This window comes from Camelus bactrianus, chromosome 23, assembly GCF_048773025.1.
Source record: "Camelus bactrianus isolate YW-2024 breed Bactrian camel chromosome 23, ASM4877302v1, whole genome shotgun sequence".
In the NCBI taxonomy this organism is placed as follows: domain Eukaryota; kingdom Metazoa; phylum Chordata; class Mammalia; order Artiodactyla; family Camelidae; genus Camelus; species Camelus bactrianus.
In genome coordinates, this window is record NC_133561.1 from 17,736,237 (window position 1) to 17,748,534 (window position 12,298).

General features: G+C 34.1%; 1 protein-coding gene across 14 annotated transcripts in view; it reads right to left on the minus strand.

Annotated features, from left to right (window-relative positions):
* The window catches only part of CDC42BPA (CDC42 binding protein kinase alpha), a 239,828-nt gene that overhangs the window by 50,883 nt on the left and 176,647 nt on the right, over positions 1-12,298 (minus strand). For 5 of the 14 annotated variants that reach the window (XM_010973659.3, XM_045509461.2, XM_045509464.2 and 2 more), the window contains 3 exons: positions 10,445-10,521; positions 9,360-9,407; positions 1,608-1,646 (listed from right to left, as the gene is read on the minus strand). In XM_010973659.3, coding sequence (XP_010971961.1) covers positions 1,608-1,646; positions 9,360-9,407; positions 10,445-10,521 — 164 coding nt within the window. The remainder of the gene's footprint in view (positions 1-1,607; positions 1,647-9,359; positions 9,408-10,444; positions 10,522-12,298) is intronic. The other 9 variants (XM_010973651.3, XM_010973678.3, XM_010973682.3 and 6 more) reach the window with 3 other exon arrangements.

Consider the following 12,298-nt stretch of genomic DNA (forward strand, 5'->3'; position numbering starts at 1 on the left):
ACTAAAGAGCAGAGGCCTTATAACAGCTGTTTCCCTCAGAAAGTCTTCCTTGTTTCAGACTCATATAAATATCCTGGGTGGCCAAAGCCCTACAAGTCTACAAGGCAAGAGACATGATTAATCTACGATAAACTGAACCAGAAAAACGAAACCTCTGTGAACGATAATCTTATTCAAAAACAGAGCTAAAAATGTAGTCAATTCACAGCCTGATGATTTGAACCTAACATAACTGGGCAACAACATTTTGGTCTTCCCTTCATGAGGTTACATGATATAATTAACACATACTCAGATTGGATAAATCCAAATACTCAATGGTTTTAACTCTCTACAAATGTCAAAATAATCAGTAAGTCAGCTGACCAGCAATCTTTTCATAAACTTCATCAATTAATGAGGTATCAGTTGAAAGTTGGGGTTCTACTGGCCATACCACCGGTATCTGAATTGCTTATTCATTTTTAGACAGTAGTTTGGAAATATGTGCTATATTAGGGCTAATCATGTTAATTTTACAATCAACTCTCCATCACACCAGAAAGATAACAGCACAGTATGCAGTGGGTCACTCTACTGCTTCTCATTCGTTCCCTGATTTAGAATTTTCCCAGTCCAAGAAGTCTGGATATAAGGTGTTGATTAACATCAATGATCATGAAGCTGACAAGTGAAAATTTAAAACCTGTGTCTATCACAGATTCTCCTTTTAAATGTTATTACTTACACTGCACATGAAAACCAGAGCAAAGAGTGTCAGCTAGCCCACTGCTTCTCAACTAGTGAGTCTGAATGTATGTATGTATATGGGTGCTGGGGTGGAGGCTGGTTTAGAAAAATTTGAGACCTTTTCACAAATAGATTCCCCATTCTAGGCATATCAGAATCTTGCAGGATACAGGCTGACCCATTTAAGACTGAGAAACACTGACCGAGCCTTAGCATACGAAGATATTTATAGTTTGTTGTCAGTACATATATTGAGAATGCTATAAATATTTTAAAAATCTTGGCAATATCTTAGACCATAAATGACTTATTACCAACATCATTGCCTCAAATCTATAAATATAAGATATTTGGGCATATTACTTTGAACTACATAAAAAAAATCAAAGATTTCTCCAGAACTGATTTATATAAACTTAGAGTCAGTAACTTGTCCCAAATCTTTTTTGAGTTTTGCATAATATGAATTATCAATTTTTCTTTCTACATAATTAAAATTTTTAAGACTCTCTACATAATTGCTTACATCAGACTGTTACTTAGAAACTAATTTACTTTGTACGTGACCAATTTGGAAGTATACTTTAGGATCAAAATTTTACCCAATCAAAATAAAAAAAGATACCTTAAAGTTTCAGTAGTTTGGTTACAGAAATTTATATCAACATTCCTAAAGCTTTGCGGCCAAAGCCAAAAAAGAAAAAGAAAAGGAAAGAAAATACAGAAAAGCAGAATAGCAATAGCAGGAGCAGCAGCACAAAGCATGCAATAAATGTAATAATACATCACAAAACATTAGCATGTACTGCAACCACAGGCAAAAAGGATAAGAGGGTAGAGGGCATCGGAATGGCACACAAGGTGCAATAGTCTCTTACACGTCTGCCTTTGCTAGCTGGAGTACAGGATGGAGAGCGCTTCAACAAAGAAAGGAGAATACTACGTTACAAATAACTTACACACATGATTCTCAATGACTAATACTGTATTAACAGACAAAATATATAAACAGACATATAAAGACATTTTTTGATAGGTTGAAAATACATGTATTTTCAGGAAAAACTGGAAAATAGGAATGTAAAGAAATAGTTGCTCAGGCTAGGTCTAAGAGTGGTAACAAAATTTCCATTGGACCTTGCGCAGTGACCCACCAAATAATACTCCATCAAGCTATGGTCAATTTTTTTTTCTGTAAAGGCTGGTAGTGGCAACCATACGGGAGCACAAAAAGGATCTAAACAATTCTGATTTAGTGCTAGTTAGTGTTTAATAAAATATTTAATTAACTAGTCTTGCTTCAGACATTTATCTACCAAATTCTCTTTTCAAAGATGATTCTTTTAAATGATAAGAGCTAAGTTAGGCTTTTAGAATTCTTCATGGTGAATCAATACTTCTGAAACAGTTACTTCAACAATACTGTCCATCCTAACTAGATACTAGGCTAAATCAAAAGAGGCACCTTCACCTTTCTGACATTAAAGAATTAAGTAATAGGAAAGAGTAACAATAACAATAGTAGATAATAATTATACAAAAATATTTTTCAAGTTTTTGAAATTTGTGATGCTCAAGCAATAGAGCCTCACAAATATAAACCATATGTACAATTCAGGCAATTTCCTACATTCAATCCAACCTGATATTTACTGAGGGTTTACAATAAGTCAGGTACTTAACAGATAAAAGAGGGCATGGCAGTTCACAGACTAGTGGGGAAGACATCAAGCCATAAACAATGTGACAAATGCTATAATGAGGATATGTACAAAGATTGTATGGGAACCTAGAGGAGGAAGTTCAAGATTTTTATGGGGACCTAGAAGATGGAATTTATAAACTGAGTCTACAGGACTTACAGAAATTTCAGAGAAAACTTCAAGGATAGGAAACATCACTCAAGATTATCAGTTTTCTCTGTCCCAAACTCTGGCAGATTGGTAAACAGGAACTATTCTTTCTTTCTATAGGAAACTGGTATGGAAGGTGACTTGAACACGGTCTCCCAAGGAGTTAATAGCAAACCAGGATCTGCAGGTCTGCAGATTTCTAAACAGGTTCACCTTAGTCCAGTCAGTCTTCTGGTAGTGGCTAAAGTCTCAGATTCAAACCCGGTTATATTCCTTCAGTTATTAATACGAAGTATCTGTCTCCCTCCACACTCTCCCAAACCAAACAAACAAACAATTCCATCCCCCACCCTTCCGCTAGCTAACATTTAATCTCTCCCGTCTTCTCCTTAATAATGATAATAGCTAACATTTGTCATGTGTAAAATATACACAGGTACTTTTCAAAATGCTTTATATATATTAACTCTTTTAATTCTCATAGACAGCCTGTAAGGTAGGTATTATGATCCCCATTTAAACATGAAGGAAACAGATTAACCTGCAACAGGTCACAAAACAGTGGTGGAGCTGGAATTCAAACCTTCTCAGTCAGACTTCCCAAAATGGTATAATCAGTCTTTACTTCCAAGAGTTTCAATTCACTTCTCAATACAGTACAATTTGGCTTCTGCTTGAACTGCTCTAATGAAATGCTGGTAGGATCAGCATTTCCTGTTTGTCCTATGGTACTAGACATCTTGGCTGTACCTGAGGCTGCTGACCATTCCCTCCTAAAAAATCCGTGCTCCCTCAGTTTTTGTGACATGACACTTTCCTGATTAACTTCACCTCCTGCGGCCATTGCTCCTACTTCTCTTTTGTGGAGTCCTATTCGTCCATCCCCTTCTCAATGTGAGAGATCCCCAGGTTTCTGTTCTGACTCACTACTTTTCTCCTGCCACAATCTCTTGCTGGGAGATCTCGATTTACTTTCAACTAGGCTCATTATTTCCAAATTTCTATTGCCAGTTCACTCCTTTTCCTTAAACTTCTGACTTATCTAGAAAAGTATCTAATAGACATCTCCACATGGATATCTCTCAGGCATCTCAAGCTTAACTTGTCCAAAATGAAGCTGGTCACCTTTTTTCTCTGTTAAACCTTTTAATAATTATTACACATGGGACTGATTAAATCTAAACTCCATAATTTCTCCTTTATACTGTCATGATATGCAGCCCATATCTTTTACTATTGTACTTCATTGGTGTTACAATTACTTGTTTAGATGCTTCTTTTCCACAAGACTCAGATACTTAAGGGTAGAAAATATTGTATTATGCTTAGCGTAAAGCTTGTAAATTTAAAAATTCTTAATAAATATTGAATGATTCCTTCTGAAGTTCCGTAATATTTAACCCAAATATTTCTTATGGCATTTATCATTTTATACTTCATATAACTCTATTTAATTTTTTAATAATAAGATAAGGATTTTGAGGTCTACTTCTATGTCTAATTTATCTTAGTATCTACTACTCTGCACACTAGAGTACCACACATATAAAAAGCATGAAAATATTTAACATAGAAAAACTCTTACTTTTCGGCTATCCATACTCCTCGACAAAAGTCTAGAATGTGTTAAAACCATGAAACAGAGAATGAACAGCTCAAAGTAAATATACTACCACTATACCAAAAGCAAGTCAAAATGTGTCTCAAAACTGTTTTTGTATATGAAGGACAACACGCTGTCTAAGCTGGCATTTAACACTAAGCTAACGGAGATACTAAATCACCATTGTAATAATGTTCTTACCCAAGTGGCTACTGAGAAATTAGACTATTTTTTATGTTTTCAGTAGAAAAGGGCAAATTACACTTTCCTGATGGTGCAATTAGAGTAAAACACAGATACAGTCTCTTGCACACACCCAAACACATCATGGTTTTCTATAAACACTGAAATTGATTTCATAGCAAGCACTGAAAACCAGTACATTTTCTTAACATTCAATCATATACCATTTAAAAATATGGCTTTAAACGTAGGTTTATAAATTGCCACACAGAACTTTAAGGCTGATTATGGAAGTAAGCACATATACAGAAACCAAAAGAAGTTAAGCTATCTTATGGACACATAATTTGGCTAATAGATTTTAAGGTTCAATTAATGAATTTCAGAGGTCTTATTTAATAAAACACTGAAGAGGTAAAAGACTATGTAGTTATGGTTTGCTCCCTCTAGATTGACCAAATATATTATAAAATATGATATATAATATACAATATAACATATTGCCTAAATTAGAGAAGGACTATATATGACAATCTTCTGAAATGTGAGAGTTTCAAGTCAGGTTGTACTTAAATATGTGGAAGTTTTAAAAAACAGGAATTGAAGGAGGAAATTATAGGAATGCCATAATTACTCAGAAGGATCTAGGCCTAGCTTTGGTCATAGGATTAAAAAATCTTTACAATGCACATTTTAGAATTTCATCTTCCATTGATTCTCATGTATAATGAACTTTTCCCAGATACAGCTAAAACTATGCTGCCAAGCCTCAGATTTCTGTGATTGGTTACGAGACAACAGGAAAGAAGCCAGGGGAGAGAACAATGTTAAAAACAAGAGATGAATGAAGGAAGTTAGGAGCCAGGACTGATAGTAAGTGTTCTGGGAAGCCTTAGTTAAGATTTTATATGAGGCCAAAACCAAGAGTGGAACTCAGCCTGCCAATATGCTCAGACTGTTCTTCTCTTAATACACCAGAATCCAAGAAAAGAACAGAATATTAGGAGGCCTGGGCAGTTGGACTATAAGTACTATCTTTATTCCTTTATGTCTGACCTTTTCATCCTGGAGCTTTAACTCCTTGATTTACTCTTTCTTCAGTACACTAGAGTAAGACAATCTCCAAAAAGCAAGTTGATACGTTCTTATTTGCCAGATAAGTGGACAATTTCCATTTTTGTGAACTTAGGCTAAATGAACAGAGTATAGAATTGTAATTTAATAAAACTCAAAACTTGCCTGGCATATATTTAATATATGACAGTATGTTTATCAAATATAAACAGCAACTACTTCATTTATATAACTGTAATTAGTATTCCCTTTAATACAGTCAAGTCAAGCATTTTTTGGGTTCATTTGAAAAGAAAAAAATAAACTGAACAGAAGAGAAAGTTCCTGTAAGCTTGGTCTGATGATCCCTAGATCTGTTACCATGGGAATGCAGGGAACAGATGGGGGAAAACCCAAGCTGCTGTGCTCCATTTGCTCCCTACCTGTTACCTGGAGGATGAAGCTGGGCCTAATATGCAGTAATCACAGGCAGTCTAGATTGGGCATGTGGGGGTGAGAAGAAAGATGAGGGTAAAAGAGGAAATAATTTCCACAGCAGATGGGATCCTGGTATCTGTTCCACTGCTGTCTTAAAATCTCATATGCAAATACCTTACCCAAGAGATCACTTATCAAAATGGTCTCAGTTTCTCCTAAAACCCCTTTTACCTGCCCTAAAGAATGTTATACATTACCTCTTTATCAACACTTCCCTAGTCCCCCAAAGACTGAGAACCCTAAAAAGTCATTCTCACTAATGGAAGAGTAACATATCTATTTTATTAGTGGGAGTGTCGTGGCAAATAATGACTAAAACCACCGGACTAAAGATTTCCTAAGGTTCTTTTCTCCTTCAAAAGTCTATTATCCTTCATTTAGAAAAGCCTAAATGCTTAAGTTCTCCTGCTTACAGAAGCAGAGTGCTGAGAACATAGTCTGCTCTGCCTGAATCAGAGGGAAGGAAGGGACTGGTATCACATATGCTTTCTCTTCTGCCAAGAGTTGTCCAAACAGTGTAGCTTAAAAGGAAAGCATCTTGCCCCGAATGTCTTCCCACATTGCCCCAAATGTCTTTTCATATTGCCCCAAATCCTAGCATTCATTTGAATTTTGAATTAATAGGCAAAATATATGGAGGAAAAATCAGGGGTAGGAGAGTGATTAGGTGCACTGTTTTAAGTAAAGGAATTATAGATTTAATAGGCCTGTATGGGAGGGTTGAGGTAAAAAGTAGAAGGTAACTTTGGAGGAGGGGACACACTGGTGGTAAAACTCTGAAGAACTGGGCAGGCAGTATGAGGGCATTAGGCTACTAGGGGCAGATGGAGAAGGTCAATGATGTGTGGACACCAAGGGAAAACTTGATTTGTGCAATTTTGCTTAAAACTAACCTTATGCCTTCCTATATCTACAAATTCCAACTGCAATTCAATTTTAGGTCTTCAACATAATCTTTTTCTTTTCTACAGTAATGAGATAGAAAACAGAAAAGAATGAGCAGAGGATATGTTCTACAGGATAGTTAAGAGTTAATCTACTTACTATAGGCAGCTGTCACATATTATAAACATCATGCACAACAATCTAACTAGTTTTGGCACAAAGAACAATCAAGATTTATTTTATTCCTTACGAATCAAAATGCCTAGGAGAAAGAAAGCTACAGAACTTGAGTTTTATACTAAATATCTTGGATGCTGAACCCAGCATGCCAAAGATTGAATACCATTATTCAGAACACCATTCTAGTATGACCTGGAGGATGAAATGGACGATACACTGTGAATGATGGTAATAATTATAAACTATGAAGAGAAATAAGAGTTTTATGCCTCCAAATATAAATTAAGAATACAGAGTTGTTGTTTTTTAAATGGAGAATTACTGCTGGCCTTTGCCCTGACGAGTAAAAATCATTTTCCAATGGTAATGTGATTCAACGGAGGAAACTATAATGATCCATATTGATGGTGAGTGGAAGGCTGAGTAGTGAAGTCTAGGAAAGCACTTAAGTGAAACTGAATTCCTGGACAAGAAAGGAAGCTAAAGAGAACACAGGAACAGAGAGGAACTGGTCAATAAGAGTAAGGAAATAATAACCAATATTATTGAGGGCATTACACATATTGTTTCTTTAAATTCTCAAACAACCATATGAGATTAGTACTATTATTATCCCTGTTTGTCAGATGAGCAAACTGGGGCATAGAAAGGTTAGATAACTTGCTCCAAATTATACACCCAGAAAGTGGTAGAGTCAGATTTGATTTGAGTCAACTTAACTGCTGAAGTGCAATAAATTGAGAGAAAAGTGCTTAGGAAGCAAATGAGAGAAAAACTATGCCCTTGAAGAGCTGGAGCCTGAATCATAAAGATTTGGCAGCCTTTGTGAACTTAGTTCCCGTTTATAATAGGAATTCCTTTGTACTGCTTCACAATTTAGAAGCATGTCTGAACTAAATCCATGCTGAGTAATAGAAGTGTAAGAAAGGATACTCCTGGAGGAAAAGTGAAAGTGGGAACCTCAGACGCTACAGCGGGGTGGCGGCGGAAGAGCAGAGATGAGGCAGGAGTGTGCTGAGGGGTGCTTCCGCTGAGAAAGGCTAATCTATCTGACAAAATGAATAACTACTCTGGTGTTTTATAGTCTATGATTCCTTTGGGAGAAAGGGGGATGCAGAGAAGAGTTCGTTAGAAAGAAAAAAGTGAAAATGGTTTTCTAGTGGAAAGAACAATTAAAACATTTGTTCAAATTTCCTTCTCATTCATTTTAAGGTAAATGTCACCTGTATGGAAATACCATATTGAGTATTTTAGTAGAGTAAAATGTACAGCAGATTATAATATCAAATGTTACACATCAAGAGAGTGCTCTCTTTATCACACTGTGGAATTAAGTAAAATAATTATTTGTCTCAAGAACAATAAAATAGTGCCCATTTAGAGTGAAAAGGTGCATACGTTGGTATAAATGTTTCAAAGAAATAAAAAAATTACTTAAAATACTTCAAAACTATAGATCAGGAGTTTTCTTTAGTAGAAAAGTATGCTTAATACTCTTCTTTATATAAGAATTACATATAACAAAACACAAAAAAATGAAACATTTAAAGAATTCTCCTGGTTTACAAAACAGTTATAAGCACAATATTTGCATTTGAACCATTTTATTTCCCAATTTCTGGAAAGATAGTATGTTCAACAGGATAACAAAATGCTTTACAACAAGAATTACTGTGCCATTTAATGAAGACTAGAGAGAATGTATATGTCAGGTATTTTCTTTAAAGAGAACGAACGATATACATTAGGAACTTCTAAATTATTAAATCTATAGAATTAATTTAGGAGAGAAAATGATAATGCAGTCAATTTATAGTGCATATAGTGTACATGTTAACTAAAATCACTTCTCGTATTAGAAGAGAAATTCTGTCAGCATTAAAAATTGATTTGTACTCAATTATTGTGTTACAATAAAATCTACTGGAAGATTTAATAAAACTTGTCACTTTTTCTGATTATACCACCAGAGGTTTATTTTTAACTAACATAGAAACTAAATAGTAAAGTGCTGAAAAGAAAAGGGAAATATGAAGTAGAAACTTCTGTGAAAAACAAAAATGAGCAATTATTTATATCAATATATCTATATAGTGACAATAATCAAACAAGCACTCCAGTCTTCAGAATTATTGCAACGAATGGAAATATAGAGATTCTCTGATGGCCAACGCAATTTTAAAAGTACATTTTTACTTTATTATGTTTAATAATGATAACTTTATCATATTTAAGATAAAAAGGAGCACATTTTGGCTCACATATTATCAAGTGTGATATTTCTAAAACTGACTGCATTACTAGGTAAATTCTTCATATCAATTCACTGATCTCTTTTACTGAAGGATGCATTGGTTTGAAAATCAAAGACTTACGTCATCCAAAAAATCAATCAGTGAAGATGAGGAAGAAGAAAAGGAATCCTATTTAACGAATACAGCAATAAAAAAATAGAAAATATGGATGAAGCAATTTAATAAGAACAAATAATAAATCAAAAATTTTGTAAAACAATTGAAAGGCAAATGACATTAATTCAAATAAATAAATGAGAAAAGCAGTCACTGTCATTGTTTCTCAAGAGACTTAGAAATTCATTACTTTTTAAAGAATGATTCTTTTTCCCTTTCCCAAAGTAATGAAATATAATTCATATACTGTGCCCAAAATGTAATAAACTGAACCTCATGGCAAATCATTAACAATCAAATTAAATGGAAGCACTTTAGAAAGTAACAACTAAAAGTTAAACAACAGAATCTCTGCCTCTAATTGTCCCCACTAGAATGTAAGCTTCTTGAGGGGCAGTACTTGTCAATTTGGTCCCTACTGTATCTCCAGCACCTAGCACAGTGCCTTGCACAGAGGTATATGATTATTTGTTGATAAAGACACAATCACTAACTTAAATTTTTGGAGACAAAAATATTCTTTATATTACATATTTTTTCCTAGCCAAGAATTTAAGAACCAAAGAATGACAGAGTCATACAATCAATATTCCATTATTATGGAATACTTTAACAAAAAGCATTCCTTTGGTATGCGTCTAAAAAATTGAATTGATTTGAGACTAGAACCAGCATTCCCCTACTGTGAGCCCTTATGTTTTCACTTGTTAATATTGTGGCTCTATGCTTTGGAGAAAAAAGAAAAGTGTCACAATTATTTAAAGTTAGGATTTGTGCTGCACCTACTGTTTCTCGAAAGAAGAGATTTCTATTAACCCTAAAATGACTCTCTTATTTAGATCTTTCTTAGATTTTTCTTAAATACAAATGTGATTAAAGTTTTCATAAGCTTGCAGAACGTGTTCCTTCCCTAATACGTTTTTGCTGATATAAGATTCTAGGTCCTCTTATATGAGATGCAATAAAACAGTTTTATTGCAAATAAACTTTAGATCACAGAGTAAACTTTACGTTGACCGCAGAGGGTATTTGAAAAGTTCAATACTTACTTCAAATTGATCCAGAGCATCGGTAGGCGTATTCAAAAATGCCAAGAAAGAATGCTGTGAGTCTTGGTGCTCTATACCTAGAAGACAGCAGCAACTTTTTTTTAAAACTAGAACAATTCAAACTAATTTTCATGGACAACCTTTCCTTTCTGCATCTATTAAAGGCTGCCTGAAAATTACCGTATTTTAAAAGCAGTCAATATTATTAACTCCACATATTTAAAAAACTAAAATACATTAGCATTTCTTGGAATATCACTCAACAGTTAAATTACATCAGTTTCCTGAAATACTTGCTTCTTGACTTAAGACTTGAGTTCTTGAATTTCTTTTCCTGTATAGTACACCACAAAAAGCACATTAAATCTTCTGGTAGATTTGAGAAATTTTTAAAAATAGGGCTCTGGTTATGTCTAATTTTTCTAAGGTAATTCATTTATTACCAAACAAGATTTCTGTTCTGAAATACTCTAATCAAGCATATAATATGCACTAACATTAATAATCTTTTATAAAAAATAGTTTAGCAATAAAACTAATGTATTTAATTATGAAAAAACTTTTGCCAAGGCCTCAATCTGATTTCATTTATTGTTTTATTGACAGAAATTGTGTAAAATTTTTAAAATCTGTCTAAGAACCTGGGTTGGAGAATGAAGACACCAAACCCTAGTTTTTCTCAGAGAAGTTTTAAAAATGTCATGCATATCTCTTGGCTATGATATTAACTTTAAATGCATAATTTCCAAAATAATTCTTAAAATACACATATAATGATAAATACTAGGGAAGAAATAGGAGAAAAAAACGAAATACAAATTTTTTATCTCCATATCCTTAGGAACTGGTAACTCATTTGTGCACTTTCATATTACTCTCTAATAGTATACCACAGTTGCCAGATAATCAGTATGTTCAGAAATTCATTTCATCAATAAATACTTATTGAAACCCTCTTAATTGCCAAACTTTGTCTAGATACTGGGGATATGACAGTAAATAAAGCAGAAAAAAAAATCCTTGCCCTCATTATATCAATATTATGTTGTATTATTTAAGTAGTATAGTGTATCAATTATAGTTTTAAGTAGTGTAGCATACAGTACATGTTACAACATATAGCAAGATTTTATCATACTGGAATGTTCAAAACCCCAATAAAAGCTATAGGTTAACATATAATGTGATAAACTTTGTTTTTTCTTCCACAAGTTTAGATCTATTCTAAAAATGATGAAATCAATACCACTTGGTGAGTTTTACTAAGTCATACTTTGCTTTGGGCTCTTTTCTATATAAATTGCCTTTAGGACCACAGGTCCTCCTTGCCTTATATATTCTTTTTTCTCTACTCACTGAATAGTGCAGCTCCTTATGCTCTCCACATATGAATATTGAGCTTGACTCTCACTTTACTATGATGCCTTGTGCTCCTAATCTAAGTTCCTAATTCACTTTTTCTGGGTTCCTTTCTTTCTTATTCACTAGGAAATTCAATCAACAAAAATTTATTGAACACCTACTGCTTTTAATGGCTTTTCAAGTCAACTCTTTGTGTGATTATCCTCTTTCCTCCACAATTTTAAAAGCAGATGTGGCAACCCAACTAACTTTACTTTACTGTGTGCCACAGGACTAGGAAATGACAGGGAGGCACATAAGCATAATACTGAGCCGATTAACTTAGCCTAGCATTCAGTCAGGAACGGTGTCAGGAAAATGAAGTTCTAATACCTGCACAGAAGAGATCCTTCCACTAGGAAAACAACTATCCTGGGGGAGGGCAGACCTCAAGTGTTAGAATGCGTTCAACCCCTAGTACCTCCTCCAAAAACAAATAAACCTAATTATCCT